Raw genomic sequence first — 26,841 nt, 5'->3', positions numbered from 1 at the left:
CTATTTCCATTTAGCTTTCTGTGGTGTATTTTGTACAGGGATTGTCCTGACACCGAGAGCTCCACCCTATCCAGTCCTAGTACCCTGCCTAATTCCTACTTCTGGTGCCTCAGGAGAAAATTTTTCAGGATTCTCTGTTCCTTTCCTCCCCTCTCTGCATTCCCAACAAAGGAATGGTGAGCATCATTTGTGGATGAAATAGGGCACATAGCTAAGACTAGGTAGTGATGAGTGTTGCTAAAACTTAAAAATTATAAAATAAATCAGTTGTCTAAGAAGTTATTTGGGACTAGCATTCAGAAATTTGCACCTTGTGTTTTGCCTCCAGCCAGAATTATAGCTTGGATTGAAGATGCCTGTTAAAGATGGAAAGATGGGAATTTAAAATCAGCTCAGAGGACTGAAGTATAGGTTTCTTCTTCACTTCTCTCCACAGTGCTGTGATAACATAATGAGTTACATCTTTCCATTCTTCTCGTGTGGGTCATTTTTGCTCAAACTTTCACACTTAACAGAGTCCCATGCCTTTCTGTTCTCTGTAATCACACCAACACGGTCCAAGGGAGGGAGGAAGAAATTGCTTGTTGGATCATTTCTGTTTGGCTGCCTCTGTGGAGTGACCCTGAATAATCCTGTGTACTGTGGCAGCTACACACATACATACAAAAAGGAAAAACAAAACTCCAAAATGACATAAGATAGGCAACAGCCCAGTATTTGGTTCTGTTGATTTCCTGCAATTGTGAATAGCTCCCCAACAGCTGGGGTTTTATGGTGGGAGCCTGGACTGGTTGTGCTAAGGGAGTCTCAGGCCTGGAGCAGATGAGTGTAGGAAAGGGGGAATGGCCTCATCAATCACAGCAATATATCGTAAAACGAGCCAGTCTGTCACAGCAGCCTCCTAGGCTGGTGGACTGCTGCCTGAGGCTGGAGATGACATGCTGATAACACCACAGGATGATAACAAGACTCTCAGACTTGGGTAGAGGGCTGCATAGCAGGACAATTAATTAAAATGTATTTGGATGAGCAAGCTAGAAAGTTTTCTGTCTTCTACCCTCTTTGGGAGTCCTTTTGTTATATGTATACAATGGGTGAGCTGGGTCAACTCTGTTATTTTCCAGAGTTGGCTGAAGTTGTTGATGGTAGGTTGTGCTCATCAGACTGGCAGGGCAAGCACAAACTCTGACAGTGCAGCCATGTTTTTCATAACACCCTCCAAGACAGCCCCTGCAGCATCACTTTTTTTTGAATGGGCAAAAACTGAGATCAGTGTCACTATAAAGGAGGCTGGAGTTAGGTTACCACCAGTGGGAATATTTCTTCCTACTGTGTTCTGTCTCTGAATTGTCGTGCTCAACATATATCCAAAACACACTTTAAATATCTTTAAAGGCCTCAAGAGGTGAAAATGACAATGCGGCATCCTGACTCAACCCTGTAACCACCTTAGCAACAGCCCAGTATGAATTTTGAAGACAATAACAGAACAATAACCAAATAAGCTGATGCCTATCTCACTGTAAGAAACTTGTTTCACAATCTATTACTGCAAGCATTTTCTTTCCAAGGTCTTGATAAACCTTTTTCACTTGCCTCCAGTATTTTTTGTTAGAATCCTCCTTGCCTCTAAATAGTGTGGACAGTACCCTGTTTCTTAGTCTGTGGCCAGCATTTCTCCTTGCAGTTCACAGCCAGCCAGTCCAGTATGTAAGCATTGAGCCTCAGCTGTTTACTCCAGTCTCTCCACCTTTCTCTTTGTTTTCATCCAGATACACATGCTTGCAATGGCCAGTGCACAAAGAGCTTGACACACATAAGTTTTGCTCAGCCAAGGGCCACAGCTTCTACTCTTTACAATTGTTTTGTTCCCTGCAGGAGCTTCCTTGCTTATTCCCTTTATCCTTTATGGTTTCTAGAAAACCCACAGGCTTTCACATGACTTATGATAGCCTGTTTATCAAACATACATGACAACAACCATTAACACTTCCCGTTTCATCAATATTTTTGTTTTGCTACAGAGAGAAAACTTGTGGAGCAGAGGCTGTAAATTGCTAGCTGATGGTCACTTAGACAGTCACATGGTTCAGATTAGCACGTAAGACTTTTGCTGCTCATTCCTGTGTCATATTCTTTGTATCATCCTGCTTCTCAGGCACCTTTAATTACTATTTTTTTATTGAGGGTGTGGATGAGTGTTGAACTGGCAGGTTCATCTTCAGTGATATCTATGTGGGTCAGGCATTGCATGTCCTTTTTGTTTTATCACACTATTTCTGGCCAGTTACCTTCAGTCCTTTGTGTTATGTGTCAAAAATCCCTCCAAAATTAAAAAAAAAAAAACAAATTCAGACACACATGGCTTTGTTACAGCTCTTCTCACCTTTTCACTGAGCACCTCACCTGTTAGCTCATAAAACTTCCCTGTAGCCTGGAGCTCACATCTGCCTTGAGGCAAGAAGAACTTGCCAAACTGTCTACTCTCATGCAGTTACATGGCCTTGTCTGCATTTTAAACAGAAAATGTTTGCATAACAAGCTACAGGCATGAAAAGTATTAGCATTAGGCAAAAGTTGAGCACTGCTATCTTCTGTAATTTATAGCTATATGTCACCTGTCTTGTCTATGAAACACATTTTTCTCCACAGTTCACCAGGCAACTAAATTATTAAAATACATGACTGAAATTGAAGTTTCCACAGAATCTTAAATTAGAAGTTTCTAAAGGGGTCTTTGGGTTTGTTTTAAATATCAGCAGTGACAAACTTGTAAATCATTTTGATAGTGCTCTGGGTGAAGGTAGTGTATAAATATGAGATTACCTCTTGACCACATGACCTGAGATATGCAGACAAATCTGGCAGACAGGATGTGAGCTGCTGACTTGATATGATATAAAACTTGATCCTGGGAAATGCCTTAGGCATAGGCATGAGGAAGTTATTGCTACTATTTTTAAATGTTGTGAGGAGCCAGTAGAGTTTGCAGTAGTGTTTTTGAAGATGTAAAACATCCTGTCTCTTTCTAAATGATGTGCAGTGTTTATTTTTGTGAGCAGTGGATGGAGCAGTGGTACAGGCTTATTCAACATCTCTGTATATTGACTTGTCTTTTTATGCTAAAGAATCAGCACAAGACTGAGCAGATAGCTGGGGTGACACTGGTTTCAGCCATGCATGAAGTGTCCACCTAGGAATCAGAGAACCAGTTATTTTGCATTGACTACCAAGTTGTCATCAGCTGACGTTACCATTTGTGGTCACTGCCAGTTCAGTTTCTGAACTGATGGACTGGCAATAGCAAACCCAGAGTGCTTCAGCCACTTAACACACACAATGGTCTCCTGCCTTGGATTTTCCTATAGCTATGGGAACATTTCTCACATTTATTCAGCAGGGCCAGACCCCATACCTGTGCAGTACTGCAGCAGCCATTTGAATCCATAACTCAAGACATGAGACCATAGTGTGTTGCTTTGCTGTCAGGGTTATGCTGCTCAGTGGGACCCCAGATTCTGAGGAGATGCAGTAGCTGGCACGTTTCCAGTCTGGCACTGCAAATGAGAGGCTTGTTCCCTTTGGTATTACCTCAAGTACTCAAGACAAAACTAACAAGGTCTGCAAACCTTTGTATTTTGTTACTGGTTCACCATATATTGCTTGAAAAGTTATGGCATAATGAAGTAATGTGTTGTCTGTGTGTGAGAGGTTTAAGTGATTGCCTTTTGCAAAATAGAGCTTGTTCAATGGATGGTAGCATCAGCTCTTCCAAGATGGAGTGGGATTATCTTTGCATTTATAGGGCTGGCTGCAGATTTATCCTTCTTGCCAGATACCAATTTCATTAAGTATCCTGGGCTTGCAGACACATTTCTCTTTCCTTATTCACTCTAATTTCTTCATGAGGTCAATAGTCTCATCTCAGTGGCAGCTCCACTATTGAAGGATATGTTGTATGTACTGTGGATTAAAATCAGAGAGGGAGGCAGACATCTTTGGAGAGAAGCAAAGTCCAAAGTACGTTGAGGAAAACTACCTTCATTTATCTTTGCCAAAGTACCTTTAAAGGAACCGCTTTTGAAAAATGTTGTGAATGTCTTGTTCTGCTTTGCTCCTTGAAAGATGAAGTAGTGTGATTCATTCTTCTGCAGAATTCTCTTATTGATCTCTCTGCTGAAACAGGTTCATTTGGTGTTTTCCAGCTCTGCTCTGTCTCTTCACACACAGGCTTTGCCTTGCCTACCCAGACTGGGAGTGCAAGTATTCCCATGCCAGTAGCAATGACTAAGTCTAGGGTGTAGTCACTGTCTTGGTAATCTCTGCGCTGAGCACACCTTGCTGAGAGCTCAGTTAGATGACATAGTGGGAAAAATATGTCAGTGATATGTGCGCCATGTCTTCAGGGGTAGAAATGAAGGTGCTTTGTAATGAATCATGTAGGCATGCTTACTTGCTAAGACAATTACTTTATGAATATACCTGTTTGTTTAATAGAAATAAGTTCTCAGGTAGAAGGAGGTTTGATCTTTTCTCCACCACTTAGGTGAGATCTGTTCACAACTTGGATTTAATTATAAGCAAATAGTATGATGTCACATGGAGCATGTGAATTCTTTGAACAGGCATAGTGTTGTCTAAATCTTGTGAAAATCTTGAACACTTCTTACAATTATATTAGTGTAATGTACCACCTTCTGGCCAGCTAATGGAAACACATGAACTGATCTTCAGGAGCTTTCCTGAGCTGTGGCTCTCAAATGGGATAAATCAAACAACCTCTTTTTCTATAGTAGCTCTGGGACCCATTCACTACCATTGTGTTACATGAGAGAAGAACTCCACTCTTTCAATATGTAAAGAGAACAAGAAGTGTTTACCTCAATTTCTTTTTAGAGTAGCCATACTTACTGGAAAAAAAACCAAAAAAACCAAAGAAATCTATGTTTAAGTGATAAGCAGTGCTTTTACTTGGAGTATGAAATGTTTTCTAGCTATGAGTAGGAGAATTTTATTCCCTTTAAAAGTAACTGCCTCTTAAATGTAATTACTGCCTGATATAAAGATGTAATGGTTTATTCAAGACACTAACAACCTTGTCCATTATTTTCATGAGCTGCTGGAGTACACTTACATGAATTTGGAGTCTACTGTTCAAATGATGAATTGGTATGAATTGGAGACACAGGCACTTACACTTCAAAGCTGTATGTCTCTCTTTGCTGGTGATTTTTGGATAGGCTGTGTGCTTGTTCTTGACTGTAATTCTGTCTAAGAATATTAGTACACTAACTTCGAAGTGTTTGCAGGCTAAAACGTAAGCAGTGATCCATATTCAGAAAAGCATTTTCTGAATATGGATATTTTCTGCACGAATCTAATTTATCAGTTTTGTACACAATATGTCACAGATGCTTGGGGTTTTTTAAGACTAGCCAGACACATTCTGATTTCTTAGGGCACTGCATAGTACACACTGCAGAACACGTAAGGAACTTCTATAAAACTGTAGTTGCAGCCAAGATCTGTACAAGAGAAAGGGGAATTCATTGTACACAGACTATGAATTGTTGAAATATTTTTTCAGTTATTCTATACCATATCTGACACGCTGGTGGTACTTTTTTTATGAACCAGAGTTCATAAAAACCATATCTGACATGCAGGTGGAATTTTTTTTATGAACCAGAGTTCTAACTACTCAATAAACATAGCACAATAAAAATACTGAGTGTTTTTAAATTAAATCACTCAAGAAAGTTCGTTACAAACTAATTTTGTTCTCTTGAACATTTTCTTTATTCAAGGAAGAGTGAAAAGGCTCTGATTTAATTAATTAGTTTCTCCAGTTGAATAAAGATAAACAGAGAAGAGGAAAATGATTGATAACTTCTTGCATAGTGCAGTGAGGCTTACAACTGCAACTACTGCTGTTCTGGTGCTATGAAACCCGTGTCTTAATGGTTAGTTCAGTCTTGTTTGTTGGGAAAATGTTCTTTTCCTTCTCCAAGCAGCAAGGGGTGGTGCGACTGGAGGGGACACCAGGTGAATAATTCTGGGCAGTGAAGCACTATAAGCACAAACGCCTGAAATGCAGTTGTCCTTCTTTCCCATAAACACAGACTTCTGTGTAGAAAGATAATTGATAGAAAAAGTCAAAACATCGATGGAAAAAGTCAACAAAAGCTTCTAGGGTCCTTAAAGATAGTATGTCGAAGACTGTCCTTTTCAACAGTTTTGCAATGCATGGGTAGTCTGTAAAAGCTGTCTGTTCTTGTTATTGCTTTGTAGTGCTGTGGCTTGAAAAATAAATTGGTATCATTCACCTTCATATATAATTTTCAATTGTAATAACCCTTAGAACTTGGTTGATGTGTTTTGTCCTTAGATCAGAAGGTTGGGTAGACTTACTGGAATGAGAGGACTAGAATATCAAGTTAGCCAAGAGATTATAATGAGCTCATGGCAGCACTTCAGCTAGCATGATTATTCCCTATTTCATATTCTAAATTGTAGCTGAAATAAAAATTCAAATTGTCTGTTATGGTTGAGGCAGAATGGAAATCAAGCTCATCTTTTTTGGGAAATGGTGGCAATTTAAATAATTACTTAAAATAGTTCGGTGGTGTTGTTGCTGTAAATTACACTCAAATCACAGGTGTACAGCTATACCACAGTGCTACATTTTACATTTACTTCTTGCTTGTACTGAAGAACAGTGACTTGGGTAAAACATGGGATTTCTGGGAGAAGCAAAAAGCACAAATGCCAGCACTGCTGTGTCATGTAGAACAAACATGGTGCACTTACAGAGTTTAATTTCATGCTGGCAGCTCATTTTTTAGAGCATTCTGATTCATTAGCTCAGTAGGAAAAAAATGGGAAGAAGATCATTACATTTCTTAACACTGAGAATTTGTGCTCATTTTGGAAAACACCTTATTACCACTACAACAATCCTGGAAAGAGCTGGGACTGAAATAGCGCACTGTGGTACAGTTTTCTAAGAAGTGTATTGGCAGAGCCTGAGACTAGGAAAATAGCATTCAAAGGTGCCCTGTCCTGGGAGAGCATGAGGACAGCTTCCACAACACAAGTTAAAACCATGTTTTTCCTTATCCTAACATATATCCCTAGATCACAGCTTCGCCAAGAGATGTTTCAGACACATCCAAGGACTGTCAGAGTCTTGCACACTGGGTACAACAAAGAGTCTCTTTGCTGAACACATCCTGGGGAAAACTCACACCTGGGCACCTTTTGTAGTTCCATCACCATACCCCATGTGCTTTTGTGGTAATGGCAAATGCACAGACAAGTACGTGGGAACAGATTGCAGATGTGCTCTTCCTCAGTGTTCATTCCTTTTCCTACTGGATTATTCTCTGGAGCAAAGGGTATGGTGAGAGAAAAGGGAGGAAAATTGTAACAAGACTGAGGGAACATTCCAGGCAAATAACAGAAGATAACAGTAGAAACGAAATGCATCCTGAAAGTTTAGAGAGGGAAGTTTTAAAAAATCACTGTGACATGTGGTTTCTCCTTTAGGTCATTATGTTGGGATGAGATCAGTATAATCATTGCTATCATTCCTTTAATATGTCTTTCTGGATTCCTTTTCTGTGTTCAACTGTGTATCTTTTAATTAATTCTTGTCAGACTCCTCAGCATTTTAGCCAAGTCTTTTGACTATCTTATTCTTGCCCAGCATATGAATAGGCCTTCCTTGAGTGTGCAGACTCTGAGGGTTTTTTTGAGGAGTGAACTAGGTAATTCCGGAATAATTAGCTGAAATTTCCTCCCCTCCCCTCTTTTTTTAAAGACAACTCCTCGTCTCTCCAGGAAGATGAAGAGATAGATATGGAGGCTGTCAACTGGCAGCTGAACAACACCTCCATGAATGGCCATTCATCTGCCTCAACCACAGTTCGCTTTCCCAGCTGGGTGACTTTTGATGACAATGAAGTCAGTTTTGCACCACAGAGCCTTTCTCCCTTGAAAACAGATACCCCACCTGCAGAAACACAGGCTCCAGATGTTAACTTTAATCTCACTACGTCTTTAAAGAAAAGAGAGCGTCCTAAAAGTACATTGGGAGACCTCTCCAAAATTCAAAAACTAGATCTCTCTTCTTTAACCAAGTTGCCTTCTGTTGAAACACCACCGTGGAGTGCTACTAATCCCTTTCTGGATGAATCTCTTCGAGATGTCCAACCCTCACCCATCAATCCATTCAGCTCATTCTTTGAGGAGCAAGAGAGGCGTTCCAAAAGCTCTTCTGTCTCCAGTGCTCCAGGCAAAAGCCAAAGAGACTCTCTCATTATTCTCCATCAAGAGCCTGATACCGTCAGTTTCCATGAGGCAAACAAGACTGTAACGCATACAGATGCTGTAGAGCAGCTCAAACAGCTCCAGATTGGAGACCCAGATGGCGTAAGCAGTCCTACCTTGCCTGATGATGACCCCATGATGCCATATGATCTGGATGCAGCTTTATTTAACCTGGCACCAGTTCAGCCAAAGGATGGATGGCCAATGATGCTGAGGATCCCAGAGAAGAAGAACATTATGTCATCGAGGCACTGGGGACCAATATACGTCAAGCTGACTAACAGTGGATGTATACAGCTTTTTTATGAGAAGGGACTCGAGAAGCCTTTTCGGGAGCTCAAACTTGAAATCAATCATGAGATTTCAGAGCGCAAGCTGCAGAACTACGATGAGAATGGAAGGATACACAGCGTGCGGTTGGATCGCACAACATACAAGGAGAAAAAGAAGTATCAACCTAAGCCGGCCATTGCACACACTGCAGAGAGAGAGCAAATTATCAAGCTTGGGACTACAGATTATGAAGACTTCCTTAGCTTCATCACTGCTGTGCAAGACACACTGATGAACTTGCCAGCTTCATCAACAGATCTGAGCACAGTGGGACTGAATTATCAAGAAGAAGAAATCACTGTGGATGTCAGGGATGAGTTTCATGGCATCTTGGCCAAGGGAGACAGTGGGATTCTCCAGCACAGTGTGCTGACTCATATCTATGTTCTCAGCTTCCTTTCTGGCCTGGCAGAATGCAGACTGGGCCTTAATGATATCCTGATCAAAGGGAATGAAATAGTTGCAAGGCAGGATATTATGCCCACTACTACCACTAAGTGGATTAAATTATACAGCTGCCGCTTCCATTCATGTGTGGACGAGGATGTGTTTAATAACTCCCGTATTATCCTGTTCAACCCCTTGGATGCCTGTCGGTTTGAACTGATGAGATTCAGGACTGTCTTTGCCGAGAAAACTTTGCCTTTTACTCTGAGGACAGCTGCCAGCATCAATGGTGCTGAGGTGGAGGTGCAGAGCTGGCTGATGATGTCCACGGGGTTCTCTTCCAACCATGACCCTTTAACTCAGGTCCCTTGTGAAAACGTGATGATCCGCTACCCCGTGCCAAGTGAGTGGGTGAAGAACTTCCGCAGGGAGAGTGTCCTGGGGGAGAAATCTTTGAAAGCCAAGGTGAACAAGGGAGCCACTTTTGGATCAACCAGTCTGTCTGGTTCTGAGCCAGTAATGAGAGTAACTTTGGGAACTGCCAAATACGAGCATGCCTTTAATTCCATCGTATGGAGGATAAACCGACTGCCTGACAAAAACTCAGGTGAGTGCCATATACCATCTCTGCAGGAATAAACTAAAACAAATTACGTATTTTGAAAGATAAGAAATACTGAGTTTAAATGGTGAGAGATATATCATCCTCTGTAGTGTACCAAAGGCATAAGTTAGTTGCATGAAGTATTTGTCTGACCCTTCATTGTAATAGTTTTACATATACTACAAATACAGCTAATGATAAAATCAGTTTTAGGTTTTCTAGATGCAAAAATATGTGTTCTGTCTCTTCTTGGAGGTATTTCAAAGAGGTAGTACTTAGGGAGATGGTTTAGTGGTAGACTAGATTTCTGCTAGGTTAATGGTTGGACTTGATAATCCGAAAGATATTTTCCAATAAATGGTTCTGTGATTCTGAAACCTAGGCATCAAACATTTGTGTGCTCAGTACTGTGATTGGAAGCAAGGCTTTTTCATGTAACTTGCAGAAGCAAGATTCTACAATGTGGGGCTGAATGACAGGATCAGATATATTGCTGTAGCTCCAGCACTATGTGTTATCTTTTCCAAGCATACTGGGACAGTGCTACGTATTTCAATGCATGTGCCACAGTTAATGCCTCTGAATTGTCTGATGTGGGGACTGTAGGAGAACAGAAGACATTGCTCAACCATTAAAAAAAAAACCAAAAACGTTTCCAAACACCATTTTGTGGCTATGTTTGTGTCATTAGTACAGACAGGGAATTACAGCTTAAACCTGAAGAGAGAATACCAGCATGAAACCCGTTTTGTATTTCTATCCCAAGTCTTTGTATTTCTAGTAGCATGGTCATAATTAAACATGAAAATGATGTAGGCAAGCTACTGTTCCCTTTGGCCATTTCTGGTAGTCGTTCTATTTGCTGTCTGGCATCCATAGTGCACAATAAAGCTGGACAAGTCAGGCTTATTCTTAGGTGTAGTGAATTCTACTTCTTGACCTATCTGATCTAGAATTTTACAAATGATACGGACTTTTCAGTATTAATGCTGTAGTAATGCATCTGAGTCACTGGGAGGGTTTCAGTGTTCCCTGAAGGAAAGCTTATTGTCGTACCACATTTGGCACTCTCTATATGTTTTTCCTGAGTTTGAGTTATAGTGTCAGCAAAACAGTGATCCAGATATCCTAGTCTTTTGGGTCACGTTTCAGCCCAAGGACAGCAGTTTACACCACGTGTTACCAGTTTGGAGGGGTATCACTGGCAAAAGGGAAGGCTCCAGGTTTGCTGTAGACTGAGGTGGAGGAAGACAGAGCTTGGAAGCTTGAAGGAAATTCAGCAATGAAAAATTCACCCCAGGCTGTTTATGAGCAATAACATGCTTATGAAGAAAATCTCAATATGCCATCTGCACAGGCTCTGGGAATGGTATGCTGTGAAATTGGGCCTTCTGTGGTATGTTCTCTGCAAAGATCTCAGTGTGCCATACAGACATCACAGCTGAGGAAACGAAAGCCCTCAGACCTTAACACAATCACAGAACATGTCAGTAGCAAACCAGGAGAAGAGGCAAACCCCTGTCTCTGCTGCCTCCTGCAAGGTGATGCTGCCTTACTCATTGCTACTCTGAGGGAGATACTGATCTGTGCTTCTTGTTTCCTTCTCTCCCATCGTGACTCTTTATTGTATATGCACTGTGACAGGGGGAAGGAAATACATTACAGAGTTGTTGCTGCTGTTGGACCCCTGCCACAGAGCATCTATCCATCAGTGTCATCATGCAAAACGCAGGGCACTTGGTATTTGTTTACATCCTGAGAGGAAGAGAGTGTCCTCACCCCTCCGGTCAGATCAGATGTTATTTCAGGGAAAGGAAGAGCCTTGGAAGCACTGTCTTGGCCAAGACACATGAGGTATGTGAGAGGGAGGGAATCCCAGAGTGATGACAGGGCAGGCCAAGTAGTTTAAATCTGACCTTGCCCTTCATGAACTATTTCTGTTTATTGGTGGTACTTCATCCCATGGTTCTCCTTTCTCAAAGCATATGGCAAACAAAGAGGTATATTAAGTGGTACTCAGAGGGATTCATTCCCACTCCCTCTTAGATTTGCCTGATGGACAACATATGCTTTTGTCCAGGTGATAGTCATGTGGGATCTAACTACCAGCCTTGTGCACGTTTGGCTGTATCCAGCCCCATCCACAAGTCATGTAATAACTCAACTTCATGTATTTGCAAAGTTGTCATAAATGATGCAGTTCTCAAGCACTAAACACAAAACTATGAGTCCAGTGACTCACACTTTATGCTGTCTTACTGTGATGTCTGTTACTCACCCCTAAGAGCGCTCTGGGTCTTCCATAAATATCTGGCCTGGTAATGACCTGCTTTGATGCCTGGGACTCCACAGTAGGGGAGGAGTAGTGGCATCACATTGGAACTGAGGGAAGTGCTGCAGGTGGTCACAGCCTGCAGCTCCACCTGCCTCCAGAGGCCACACAACAGGTCCACACCACTTGGGCCATATGCATTGCATGTGTGCTGCAGCACATGTGCCTGCCTGCCAGACATGCTCACAGGAGTACGCATGTAGGCACACGTTTTGGGACTTCCTGTTCATCCACAGTGTGTGCTCTGACACACAGTCCCTTGCAAACACAATCCCAGAACTCCAGAGGTCTCCAGATAGCCAGCTGTGCTTCACTCCATTCCCTGAATGTGGACTGGTGCAGTCTCTGTGTAGAGTGAGGAGCATGACCCCCAAACCTGCCGTCCCCAGGAGAGCGTGTCCTGCCATAACTCACTGCTTGTATGCAGGTTGTAGCATCCTAAGCTCCCAGATTGTTAAGAATTTATTTCAGCAGCTTTGCACTCTTATCTTTTTCTTTCTGTGCTTTCTAATGGGATGGGGCCCTTTGCACTCTCACTCTAGGAGACAGTGTTATCAGCACTGTCTGTATTATTTTGTAGCCAAAGTATCTGCTTATGACTGAACATTGAAGAGCATGTGACAAGTGAAGGACAGTGCGTACTCTGACTGTGATTTGACCTAAAGAAAAAAATTGGGACTGGATTCTACTGAGCACATTGCTGAAATCCACATAGCAAATATATGCCCATTTTTACAGTTTGGTAAACTTTATTGCCTGTGACATATTTAGAATTATTATGAACAAAAGATCTGAGGAAGAATGCCTATTTGCAGGCTATTTACAGATCCAGTCGCTGCTTCACAGGGGCTTCACATGTTCTTTTTTTTTTTTTTAAATCCACCAGTAGAATACTAGGGAAATATCCAAACAGTCTTTGATCATGGGAAAAGGCTCTTTCTGTGAAGCAGGGATGTAACATCTATGCAGAGCCTTGGATCTGGATTTGAACTTTCTCAAGTTTGGCTGTGGCTCCCAGGCATGCTGCCTGGAATACTTTCTGAAGTAGATTATATCTTTTAATCCAAACATGTTGGGACATTTGGAGTGTCATGAGTCATTTGGAGCACATTCTCTCCAATCACAGTTACACTTGCATATGTATTAATTATCAGATCCTTGATTGTCAGAACAAACTGGTAGTAGCTCAGGGAAACAAGAGGTGTAAAACAAAAGCAGTGTGTTGATTCCTCCTGATTTTACTAAGAAGGGTACCTGTTCATTAGAGAAAGAGCTCTGAATGAGTCTGTTGAGCAGTCTATAGAGGTGGTGCCCTGTAAGCCTCATGCCCAGAACAGTAATGAACACTGATGGGCTAGGTAATTTTGCAGTAGATTCAGTGGATCAGTTGCTTTCTTAATCTGTTCACCTTGTTATCTACCACAACGAGCTGGTTTAAATTAATAACGTTCACAATTTTTATGCAATTGATGGGGCGGGAGGGGATGTTACCAAGTATCCAGTTGAAATTATGAAAATTATGAAGAGTTGAAAAGCTCAGCTCTCCAAAGTGCTGCAGTGTGCTCAAGCCCAGTTGAACACTTCCCAGTGATACCTTCACACACATCTCCCCAAAAGCAGCTGAGCACAGGCCAGCTCAGGAATGTCACAGCACAAGCTGAATGTTCTGCAGTGTGGATGTGGCCCGCACCAGGGAACAGAGCCACTCCTCCTGGGCTGCTGGCATTCTCCAGCTGGAGGAGGGAGCAACCCACAGCAAACTAGAGAGGAAAAGCATATCAGAGCAGATGAGCGGGAAGGATTACAATGAGGAGTCTGCTGACAGTGGTACAGTGTGAGGAGAGATATGAAAGTATGGGGGAGCCTGAGACTGGGGGTTTGTTGCCAGTACTGGGTGCTGAACACAGATTTTTGGAGCCAGTTTTAGGCATCTTCATAATGCAGTACCAGAGAGCAGTGCTGTGTCACCCAGGGCCCCGTGTCACATCCTGAGCTGCGCTGCCACCATGGCTGTGCTCACCACAGCCACGCTCAAGAACTGGCCAGGAGCAAAAGCACTGCAGTGCTAGAGGGCACAGTGACCTCTCTGAGAGCTCCTGGGGCTGCTGCTCTCCTGTGGTGGGCAGGACCATGAGGAAGGCCTGCTGTGTACCACAGCTCTTGATCCAGAAAAAGAATGTCCACATATGAAAAGCCAGGAAGGGCTGTCAATCAGAGATCCTGGCTCGCTCTAGAACCAGGGCAAATGAGTCAGTACTCTGCTTGGGATAATTAATCCTGATAAAAAGCAGATGTATTTTTAATGCTTGCAAGAACTTGGGCTTCTATATCTGCTTGATAACTGCACCCATTCATTCATAACTTGTCTCCAGCTATGGTGCTGCATACCCTTGGTCTCTGCTGAACTGCACAGCCTCTCACTGCATTTGCTGCACACACATTATTTTACAAACCTTCCAGCAGTGAGGGAGCTTTGGCTAGACCTTTTTGAAATATGAGGCTGACTCTAGATGAAATTCTTACCCAGACTTAAGCCGAGTAGAATTTTTTTCTCAGTTCTATTTCAGAAGTCAGGTGGGATGCTGCAATGCCTAAGCCCTCTAAAGACTGCCTGATTTCATCCTGTTGAGACAAGTCATACTTCAAAATCGTACATCTTGCTTTTCAGGCTTCAGTTTAACAAGGCTGACTTTGGGCTAAGCGGGTGTATTCCAGCTTTTCCCAGTGGGAGCTTCTGGGCTTTCCCCACCCATTTCTCTTTACTTTGCCTTCCTCCGTCCTTTTCTCTGTCCTGTACACCTTGCTGACCTGCATGGAGAAGAATTTTCCTAGTGAACAAGTGTTCAGGAATCCTAAAGCCTGTAATAAAGGCAGGCAAAGATTCCATTCATTTACTTACACATTCATTTACACATACATAGATTATGGGATCCTTTCAATCAGAAAGCCCTGTGTTGCTGTGAAGGCTTTCATCCTCATTTTGCAAACAGAGAAATTGAGGCAGAGACATTAAATTACTTGCTCAAGAGCTTAAGTAGTTGGCAGCAGTCAGAGGAAAAGCAACTTAGTTTGACTAGAAGTCCCTGCTTTAATTTTTAAACATCACTGCTGTCCAGGAAAACAAAGAAGAAAGGTTATTTACATATGACAGAGCTAAACATTACCTCCTCTCCTTGCCATCCTTAATGACTAGCCACCTTGTCATGGGTTCCAGTGAGGAATAAATTGATGTTTTGAAGCTTTGCAGAAATCTGCTTTTTGAACACAAGTTATTTAACCTTATCCAGTACATTTTCTTCTGTTAAAAACAGGGAAAACAATTTCATATAAACATCAAATATTTCCAAATTCTGTCTTTCCTTACTGTCATTTCACAGCATTTCAGAAGGATGTGCCACAATGTACTTAGCATGTGAAAGACACTGAGGGAATCAAGAGGACAAATACTTTCACCCTACTGTGCTTGATTTACTTCTTGTATTTGCACCCACTAAAAGCAAACTAGAGTGATTAGCAATCCTTTTGCATTTGGTTTAATTCCTTTGTTAACTTCAGCCACAGTGAAGCAGGTAAGACACTTGCTATGAGCTAATTCAGCGAGGGAGATTCTCGGTTTCCTGCAGCTTCATGATGCTGCTTTCTCCTGGGCATTGTGTTTTGATTCATCTGACACAATTCTCATGACTGTTTACTCTCTTTTTCCAGCTTCTGGCCATCCTCACTGCTTTTTCTGTCACCTAGAGCTTGGCTCTGACCGGGAAGTGCCTTCCAGTTTTGTCCGCTATGTAGATGTGGAGTTTGACATGCCCACCACTTCTGCGTCCAAAGCCGCTGTCCGCTCCATCTCTGTCGAGGACAAGACCGATGTCAGGAAGTGGGTCAACTATTCAGCACACTACAGCTACAAGGTAAAACTGAGCAGTGCTGATCACCATGGTTACTTTGCATGCCATGCATTGTCATTGTCTTGAAAGTATGGGCACACAAAGAAAATACCGTGGACAATAGAGATGGGGATTTGGTTCATGCCAGGCTGTGTGCAGTAGCTGCCCATGTGCAGCTATTGATTCATGGCAAATAAGCAGCGGATTATCACAGCAAAGATGGAATAAATTTGCTTGCCGTTGTCTGTGGAAGAGCGTGCACACAGCCAGCTCCTGGAGATTAGCTGATAGGGAGAGTTTAGATAGGAGTTCTGCTGCTCTTCCCTGGTGGGAGTGCTACCGTGGGAGTCCTACTGCAGACAAAAGAATCACAGTATTACTCTGCCTAAATACTTCTTTCTTCTGCCTGCCCTAAGGAGAGGAGCAGATAGGAAAGTGCACTATGTATATACCTGCCAAAATATCTCAGTAAATTTGCATGTTAGCTGAATACTCAGCAGAGAATTTGGCATCCTACGTTGCCTTCTTTGAGAGCAATGATAAAGAGATTCTGAAAAGATTCTCATGGCAAATATTTTTACTGGTAATTGTAATTATATTTTTAGTAGTTTCTTAAATTCACTGGAGATAATATTTCCTAAGTATCTCTTTTAAGAATTAAAACATTGGGTTATTCCCAAGTTTTTGGAGATGTCGAAATTTAGAACCCAAACATAGATCCCCTTGGCCCTATCCCAATCCAAATTGGTATTTGTAGGCCAAAGCACCTCTGAGCCTGAGGACAGCAGGGAGTGTGCTGAGATTTGGGGTAATGTTAGGCACTGCTTCAAGAAGCAGGGAGTTGGATTTGATGATTCTTATGGGTCTCTTCAAACTCAAGATCATTTTAAAACTCTCTTTGCTTTGTACATCAGTCTTCTCAGAATTTATAATTAAGGCTGATTTTCTGCTGTCACGTAGGAAGCCACCTATCGTCTGCAGATTTGGTTCTGCGCTTGAATTCAGAGTACAACTGGGAATGGCAATGAATATAAAGTCATGTGAGTTCTCTGCATGACATTATCTCTTTTGGGAATTATTTCATGACACTGCTGAATTGTAGAACTGCTTAGATTAGGCTGAAAATCCTTATAGTGAATAAAATCCAATTTTCCCTGATCCTCAGTCTATTTTTCCTCACAGCCGTCTCAGGTCATCAAGAGTTTCTTCACATGAGCACAAGAACACCACAGAGAAAGATTTGTGAATCTTCTGTTTTCCGTTCTCATTACAAATATTCTTCCTCTTTTTCTTCTACCAGGTCGAAATAGAGCAGAAAAAAAGCTTGAATGAGGATCTGAAGGGAGAAAGGACTGCAGATGTCAATGAATGTGCTACACAGTAAAGGAAGATCAGTCTGCAAGTCCCAAGAGGGTTGGTCAAATTAAAGACCTGGAAGAAAGGACTTGCAGGGCTTGGGTACTTTTCTTTTAAAAAATTAGTGACTACTACTTTTAAAATAATGCTCTGAAGAGTATAATTTTTTATAATTCCATACTCTGAGAAGAATGTGGTCGGGGTTTGTTTGGAGGGGATCCACGGGTTTTTGCTGGAACCAGTACAGTTGTACAGTACAGTACAAGCCTGCCTTTTCTGCCTTTTCACCATTTAGGTTCTGCACTCAAGTATGGTCTGGCAACCATCTCAGCCACACCAGAAAACAGCCTTTATCTCACAATCTTGCCCTCCCACATTAAGTATTTTGTTTCAATGCCTTTTGGTTTGGCCTTTGACTGAATTGCTTCCTTCTGAACTGCCAAATAAAATTCAGGGAGGATCGAGTGGAAAATTATATAAAATCTCCTTTCTGAAATGGTCCACAGAGTGAAAACCCTGAGCATCATTCTGAAGAATCAACACTCTCTGCATCTTAAACAAAGAGAATGGTCTCTGTGTTGAAGGAGATGAACTACGGACAGGAGAGCTGATCACAGAGCTGTCCCTCTGTTCAGCCCTTCCTGTCATCCCTGGAGTGACATGTCACTGTGCACATTTTCACAGGGTTTGCACAAGTTACAAGAAAGCCTCTGCGATTTCTTAAAATTCTTACTTTGTAGTCTGAGCTGTTCTGGTACCTTGACTGAACATGGTCGTGGCTGCTAGTAATAGGGAATGTGTGTCACAGTAGTGGAGGTACCAGAGGGACTTTGCTAAGATTAGATCATTCCTGCCTAGAAAGATACTTAAGGGAAAAACATGGGGGTTTAGTTTTGGGTTTGGGGGTTTTTTGTATGTTTTCTTGGATGGGTAAAATGGGTGGTTATTGAAAATGTCAGAACACAATTACTTTAACAGAAAATGTTGTTTGTTTTCCTGAAAATCCTTGGAAGCCTGTCCAGCACAATATTATTTTCATGTTCTATCTTGAACCAACAATATAAGTAACTTGTTTCTTTATAATACTCCTATTAACTGGGCTCCAAAATCTCTTTCCAAAAATTAACAAGCTTCTATCATGGAGATTTTTTATCCCCACTTACCTGGAAGTAATAGCAAGTCTTAAAACTTCTTTCTAAATAAAAATGCAGAAGATAAAAATCACTCATTCACACATATTTTCAGAGAAAACAGTGTTAAAAGTACCCATTTTTAGTTGTTTCTATGGCTTGTGTAATATTTTGTCTTGTAATGTTAAATGTAAAGTAAGTAATTTATTAAATCATTTATCTTTTGAAAGGTTACTACTGACTATAAAATACACATTTGGAAAACTTTGGCAATGTAATTTAAAATCATAATGAATTAAAATGAAAGCTTTTTTATAAATTTATTTCATTTTACATTTAATATAAAAAATTAATACACTCTTGATTTACCACATTCACTGTGACTTCTATAAAAATTACTACAATGTTAAAATCACAAATAAATAATGAAATTAATTTCATTAAGCCTGAAACTGGTAGTCGTAGAATTTAAAATAAATTGTAGGGAACTTTAAATGCCTTTTTTATATGCACCTACATTTCAAGCCTGCATCACCCTAGTGACACATACGTGGACAAGTACACCACTGTAAATGGTGTACATGTAAATGGTGTAAATATGTAAAGTCTCAATTCTTGTAGGACTTACTGACAAGCCTGTAATACTCCACTGTAATACTCCACTCTGGGCCCAGGATGCTCCTTGGAGCACACTAGTTAACACTAAGCATTTGCAACATCTCTCTGTAAATGTAAGAATGCTATTAACTTTTATTAAGGATTTTGAGATCAATGGATTAAAATTTCTGGTATTAGTCATGATAACTTGTATAGGTTGTGAAATACTTGGGAGCACAGGGCTGAATTTGTGACTGATTCTCAGCTCTGGCACAGGCTGGCTATGATAAGTTGCATGGCAACTCCTCTTCAAAATTCACTCCTGTTCAATGGCAGTCAAAGAATTTATAGGTGATCTTCCTGCTTTTCACTGCAGCTCCTAATGTACAGTTTCTGAAATCTCACCATCAAGAAATAAAAAAAAAAAAAAAAAAAAATTTAAAAAACCAAAAACAAACAAAAACCAAGCTGAAGCAGTGCTGAGATGTTACTGAGGAAATGTGAGAATGTTTTGTGAAACAAATGGAGATATTTCTACTTTGACCTGCAGGCTCAGTGTCTTGATTTTTTTGCCTATTGCCCCATAGCTCATGGAAACACAAATAAGTAAGGCAAGTTAGCAAAGTTATGTTGTACACCTTAAGAGGGGAGAAAATAAAAGGAATATAATTTTCCATCACTGTTGAATTGTTAAACTATTCAGCCTCTGTCATACTTGGGCCACAGAATATTCTGTGTTCCAGTAACTGAAAGATAAAAATACCGGACCTTTATGGATTTACTTAATTTCTCTACCACTTCATCACTGGTTTTTTGGTTTTTTTTAAATTCAGAATCAATGGATGAAAAACCTGACTCTCATCTTTCTTGTGTAGTTGTACACAGAAGTATTTCTTCCAGTCATCATGAATTCATGCAGGCAAAACTGGATAAGTGTTGTGATTTATATAAAAGTTATTCTAATCCATTCTTATCTCTGGAGAGATTTTTAGATGTACCTGCCACTGAGTTTTCAAGTGTTAAGGATGAATACCCCAGCCAGAATCTCAAAAGATCTTAATTTCCTTATTTCCTAAGGACTGGACTAAGTAGTTTGATTTTTCAAGAGTGCTAATAACCAAAATTTTTAAGAAGTCTATTGTTGGTGTCACCAGGTGTCTCAAGTGAATTATTTTTTGAGTCCAGCACCATTACAAGCATTGAGAATTTGAACACTGGGATCCTAAGTGCCCTTACTGAGGTCTCCACTGTTTTTCATTGATTAAATTGTGCCAGTTTTTCAGTGTTACACACTGTCGTATATGTACTTTATGTACATATACTCTTCACCCATGGGAGTATAGTAGTAATTTGAACAGACTTGATTGGAGTGAAGGGAAAAGATCTGAGAAGTTTGTGAGTTTGAAAGTAGCAGAAATTATTTAGATAGAAGCAGTGCTTGTAGTGGGGATTTTTATTTGTTTTTTAATCATGCAGAAAAATCTCTCTGACTAGTTTCAGATTTCTGCTTCTTTTGAGAAAGATGCAGTCGCTGTCCTTTGGTATATTTGAAAGCTTTGTAGTACTCAAACACTCCATGCAGGAAATGTGCCTTCAAAGTAAGCATACCTTTACTCCCTGAAGTGATTACCACTTTCAGTCCTCTTTCTATTTCTCATTAGGGTTTTAATATTTGTACTGTGGTAAGACTTGGGGTATTGTAGGGAATTTTGCCTAGAAACATGAAGTGTCTTTGATCACAAGGGGTAAAGATGAACAATATCTCCAGGCAGCTGAGGTTATTTTAGTTAATATTTCTTTCATTTATTAACTATGGACACTCTGCTAGAAAAGGAAAATGGGTGAATTCATCTGAGAAATACTAAAACTGACTGATGTTATTTTGGTTCTTTTATTTAGATTTAAATGTAGTCATCCTATGAAGGAGTCAGTTATAGCAGTAACATTATAAACACTACAGAAATAATCTTCATGCTCTGGTGGGTTGCTGGCTGACAGTCACTTGATAGGATGTCCAACATCTGTCCACATTATTTGGTAGCTGCTAAAACTCCCTCTTGAACAGTCACCTCCCAGGATAGACAGCAATTGCACAAGAAAGGGCATGAAAGCAAGTGGAAAAGGTGTATGAAGTTCAGCCTGGAGGTGCTTGCTCTTTTGCTTGCACAAAATTCTCAGTCATTTCCTTGGCCCTTCAGTGCACTGATCAAGTCCTTGATAGGTCACCTTTGTTCCAGTTGGTGAAAAATTTCTTTCAGTGGCTCTTAGCAGCTCGTGTGCATAGCTGTATTAAAAAAACTCTCTAGAACTGACCAGCACAAGAATTTACAGCACACAGAGATCACCTAATGGATGAAGTACTTACCCACTTCTGACACTAAAGTTAAATCTACATCATGACATGTCTAAGATACAAAATTTTGTGTGATAACATGCACAGCTCTTCCTAATGTTCCTGTTTTGTTCAGTCAGCCAGCCACCCCTCACACATTCAGCCATCCATCCTCCCATCCATCCTACCCTCCTTCCCTGTCTCTCTCTTTCATACTTGCAATTTATTCTTTGCACTATTGACATTGATTGGTTTGATTGTTATTTTGTAACATGTTCCTACCTTCTTATTTTGTAAAATAAGTAAGTCTATACACTGGCTAACTTCGTAGAAGTGGTTTGTTTTATTTCTTTATATCAGTTGAAACGGGATGTCATGTTTTTGTTTAAACTACATGAAAATTTAAATAAATGTTAAGATGAAACAGCATATCCACACTTTCACTGTGAAATTGAAGTCATATGTGCTGTATATTCTGATAAATCAGAGATCTTGAATTCAGAAGAGGAAAAGGAATATTTTGAATGGTATAAAGGACAACATAAATTAGAAGTTTAGGGACTACATACAGAAAAGAGAGAACTTCATTTGATCAGGCAGCTTGAACAATAGACTGCAAGGGAAATGGAGCAGCCTAGAGCCTGAGCCATGTAACAGTTTGAAGTAGTACTAACATAATATGGAAGATGGTCTAGCATTTGGAAACAAAGTAATTGAGGATTGTAGCCTCTTCTCAGTGGTCTCTTCTTTGACCACTAAAACCAGGAGTACATGAAAGAGTGAGCAGAACGTGTTTGCAAAGCAAGTATCAGGTCTAAGGTACGTAGAGTCCTCTGCTATGATTCTCTGAGTTCTTTCAAAGTTCAGTAAGCCATGTGCCATTTCATACATCTTTCCGCTTCATTCAAAGTCACTGAGACACACTTCAGTCTGTTGTTTTTCTCAAAAAGCATTCCTTGTATCAGACTGAAGAGCTGGGCACTTCTCTTGGCCAAATAAAATCAGATACTCATCATAAGTGCTGTTCAGAGTATTGCTCTGAGCTCAGTACAACTGACAGTAAGTCAACCATTTTACAGTATCAGAAAATGGAGGTACACAAGGTACAATGCCTCATGTTTGTTATTCAAGAGTAAATCGGGTCAGCCAGAAGAAACAAAGTTAGGATTCAGCAGCTGTTAATGCTAAGAGTTTTTTACTACAATTCAGATACTCAGTGACTTTTGGAAATGAGCATATAAAATAGGGAGGGCAGGATTTTATTAACCGTGATAGCTTGCTAATATGCATAATGTTTTTAAAAAGAAAAACTTAGAGAAACCTAGGACATTTTAAAACCAAGGAGCTCAAAGTTCCTTGGCAACAGTGTAGTCTTTAGAGATAAGCCAAAATAACACCCTACAAGAGATGGGGAGGTCAGAGTGCCAGTGCAGTGTGCACCCAAACAAAAGACATGACTAGAGGGAGATAGCACAATTTGGAGAGGAAAAAAACCCACAATTTTCTTTCAGTACTCTTAGTTGCCATGATTGCCAATCCTGACTAGTCCAGATATGTTGTAAATGTTTAAGACAAAAAGTGCTGAAGGTCAGCTGGAGATGAAGCAAAAGATGGAGGAGCAGCCCACTGTTTCAGCTTAGGTGCAGGTGTGGGTCACAGCAGATGTGTCTGAAAAGTGAGGTGCACCAGTCCCAGAAAAAACTCTTGTCCTCTTGGTCGTAGTATTAGAAGCCTAACAGCAACTGCTGTATATAAAATAGTAATTGGAATAGTATTTTATACACTAGCTATGAAAGGTGTCTTTCTCAGCTCTGAACAATGGGACAGGGGTGACTGTAGTACTGCCTTCAGTAGCACTGGGGTAATTCAGCAAGTGCCAGACACATGCTGGGGTTCAGGAGGTCTGGGCAGACTGGTCCTTCCCCACTGGGGGCCTTCTGCAGCCTCCCAGTTGTTACTACCCCAGGGGCTGTAGATAAACTGGGAGCAGTCAGCTCAGCCTAAAGAGCTTTTGAAGGAAAAGGTTGAATACAGGCTGAATACAGCTGAAAGTAACCTCTTAAATTGGGAGGCTCTTTTGTAAAGGTTTTCCTGATGCAGGACTGAAAAGGAGAGCTCACCTCTGTGGAAGCAAACAAATTTGTTAGGGCATGGTCAGTTCAGTAATTGTACTAATACAGAGAGTCCTCAGATTGAAAGGGAATGAAGTGGGAAAACCTCGTGTCAGTGCACAGATGCAGCAGAATAGCAGAGTTCTGACTTCAAGCCAGCCAAAACAAAAGCAAAATTGCAGACAGTTTCCAAGTGAGATTAGGAGTTGAACTGCTATGGCATCCCCTGTGCCCATCTCCCTGTTATCCAAACCTTGTTTCTCACTGCAGCAGGCAGCAGGTTGGGTTGATTTTTTTTCTCCACACTCTTAACAGGTATCCTTTGCTGTGGCTCTCAGGAAGTGGCGGTGCAAGGGGAACACCCAGGGAGAGCTGGTGGCAAAATGGGATTTGCTGAAGTTACAATCTCAGCAGAGAAAAATGTGTACTAATACCTCATGAAATCCTGTGACAAGTCAGGAACTATGAAAAAAAATTGTGACTTGGGGAGTCCCAGTCTACAAATACTGATCTTGGGAACAAAGGAACAAATGCTGTAAAAAATAATATGAATATTACAGAAGACTGAAAGGATTTTGAACAAATAGAATTAGATTTGGATCTGAACCACAGTGTCAAAATCAGCTCTCAAATTTTTCAGGGCCAGCAGACACGGCATGATGAAGTTGTGAGTTGACTGACAGTTCTGCTTGGTGAGTTGGGGTCCGTGGCATGGGTGTTCCCTGGAGAAGTGAACCACAGATGGGAACAACAGGTACCTAGCTGCGTGCTCGCATTCCGTGGGCTCTCCGAAGGGAAGGGACTGTTGCTCTCTAGCGGTCACTGCCAGGTTCTTGCCTGGACTGCTGGCCTGCTGCACCAAGCAGCCTCAAGGAAGCACAAGCCTCACCGGTTTGCAGGACTATGAACTCCATGCAGAATTTGGCCCGTTGTTAATCAGCTGGATCTCAAAACTGGGTGTAAGAGTTGGCTACCTCAGCTGATTCCATGCTTAGCTGAGAAAAGGACAACAGACAAATTAATTTTTCAGTGATGTTGACTAGCCTTCTCATCCAAATATCCTTACCTGCTTGCACAGCCATGCATATACTCAGTTTAAATTTACATCCATAAAGCACTTCAAATACCTCCAACAAAAAAATGCTGTAATAGGATAATGTTTAACTGTTTTCTATAAAAACCAAAAGCATTTGTGTGTGTTGTATAGACATGCAAGGATATGTACAATTATGCGTTGATGGAAAGAACAATTTGACAAAAAAGTTTGACCTTTTTATTTTCTGGACACTCTTAAAAGAGACAGCCATTCCCCACCACCCCGAGGTAGGCTGCTGTGGCTCAGTCCAAGTCTGGGCAGCCAAGCCCACTAATCCTGTCTCATCCACCCCCATGCAGCTGCTGCCTCATTCTGGAAGTACATAATTCCCAGAAGCTCTCATAAATTTGCATGAAAGATGTCTGCAAACCCCAACTGTTCCTGTATGTGACCCAAACTACCACAGTTCTATACAGCCAAGTCCAGCTTGGGTATTCAAGCAAGGTATTCCCCTACTCTCCCTCTCTTGATTCCAACCTGCTGCTGTGCTCACAAGGAGCATTGTGTACTATAATGCTGTGCACTTTTCAGAACACTGCACTGCTGGGAAGTGAAGGGGTTTGGGATCCCTTTCTTCTCCTTGTTTGAGGCTAGAGGGTGAGTACAGAGATGGAGACAATTAAAGACTGAAAAGGAGGATTGAAGACTTTGAGAGTTTAGAGAACTGACTAGGTTTGTCAATCCTTGAGTGCAGTTTATGAAATTCTGTTGAGTATATTATATCCTTGGAGCAGAAATAGGACATCAGACCTACCCTCTCCCTCCATCCAAATTGCTTTTTCTTTTGAGCTCACTGAATCCAGAAGGCCTGTTGCCCAGTGAAAGTACTTAATAGGATAAATAATAGCACCACTTGAGGCTAGTTCCTTATCTGTTTGCTGAGGTGCTGTGGAAATGGAACTGTTTAAATACATCCTTACAATGTATCTGCTAAGAAGCAAATTGCTATAAAAAGTATTCTTCCAGAAACAAAATTATCTTTCTGTATTAGAGCCTGGCACACATACAGCTATATGCCTTTGAATAATGGGGGCAGTCTTAGTTCCCATCTACAAAAAAGCACATGACAATCAGTTTCAATCTCTCCTGAAGAAGTTTCTGACTTAAATTTTAGGTTTAGGAAAATTATTTATTAGTTATTAATTTTCAGCTTACATTAACCATTTAGTATTTACCATGCATTGAGGCTACATTCATAGGAGTTACAGCCAACAATTATTGTTCTCAATGCAAGGGCTACTGCACAGGGAACTCTGAAAGTGTATTTCTGATTTATTTTTTTGCTAGGGTTACCATACTGCCATAGGAGTTCTGCCTCCCTCTTGTGGCTACCTCTTTTGCTTTCAGCTTAGAAAAGAAACATTCACAGTGTAGCCATGATCAGAGTTCCTTACAGTTGATTTCCTGATATCAGTCTGCTCCTTGAGTTTAGTAGAAAAAGCCCCATTATGTCTGGATTCTCCTATACAAAAAGAAAATAAATTTTAAAAAAAGTCTACATAAGAGAAAAATTCTTTTTCACATTCATGTCAGAACAACTGAACATTTTTGATAAAATCAGTGGTAATCCAGGCTGGTTACGTTTTCTAATTGGGTCTGAATATTTGGATTCAAGCCACATGTAGAAGCTCCACCTAGGAGCTACTAAGATATACTTCAGGGGACATGATATTTTCAAGTCATCCAAAAACCCATGGCCTATGTATTTTAGGATATTGCTTTGTTCTTTCCTATTAACTTCTATTTAAATTTTACACAGTCCTTTTAAAACACTAAGACATTAAGCTATCTGAAGATAACTTAATAACTTAATTAGGCTAACTGTACCTCTAAGATGATAGGAAAACCAAGACAACATTAAATGGCTGCCTTGGAATGGTGGAGCCCCAGCTGAATGCAGATCTAATGTCCCTCCATTGCTTCCCCTACCCAGAACACCTTCTCCCTTCAAAGTCCTTACAGCATTTGCAGGGTGACAGACCTTGCAGCATTTCCAGGGTGACAGGCCTTGAGTGTGCCTGCCCTGTGCCCTTCATTCTTTTGCAATTTACACTGTTATCAATGTAGCACTTTATAGCCTGACACACCATTCAGAAAGAGATGTGAATTTTATCTTGAAAGCCATAGCTAGAAAGTGGGCAGGAGGGACACCAACATTTGCAGAAGTCTACAGTAATGGAAAGAAAATAAGCTGCGCAGTTCAAACATTACTGCTGGTCATCTTGCTTTGTCAAGTCTAAAACAAAGTCTCTTACTAGTTCTACACCACTTGGTTGCATCCTCCAGCTTTATCCCCAGCTTCATCTGGCTTTGGCAGCAGGGCAAGGGACTTGCTTTGACCACTCATA

At 40.9% G+C, this 26,841-nt stretch overlaps 1 protein-coding gene across 1 annotated transcript in view; it reads left to right on the top strand.

Moving 5' to 3' along the window:
• The window catches only part of STON2 (stonin 2), a 65,786-nt gene extending 46,393 nt beyond the window's left edge, over positions 1 to 19,393 (top strand). The window contains exons 5-7 of the mRNA XM_054275030.1: positions 7,823 to 9,658; positions 15,693 to 15,895; positions 17,172 to 19,393. Of these exons, the coding sequence (XP_054131005.1) occupies positions 7,823 to 9,658; positions 15,693 to 15,895; positions 17,172 to 17,255 (2,123 nt within the window). The 3' untranslated portion in view covers positions 17,256 to 19,393. The remainder of the gene's footprint in view (positions 1 to 7,822; positions 9,659 to 15,692; positions 15,896 to 17,171) is intronic.
• Positions 19,394 to 26,841: the final 7,448 nt, after the last annotated feature.

The sequence above is a fragment of the Melozone crissalis genome, unplaced genomic scaffold (genome assembly GCF_028551555.1).
Source record: "Melozone crissalis strain CALT ecotype California unplaced genomic scaffold, PUWL_Pcris_2 ptg000018l_1, whole genome shotgun sequence".
NCBI lineage: Eukaryota > Metazoa > Chordata > Aves > Passeriformes > Passerellidae > Melozone > Melozone crissalis.
This window is presented reverse-complemented; position numbering and strand designations above follow the sequence as displayed.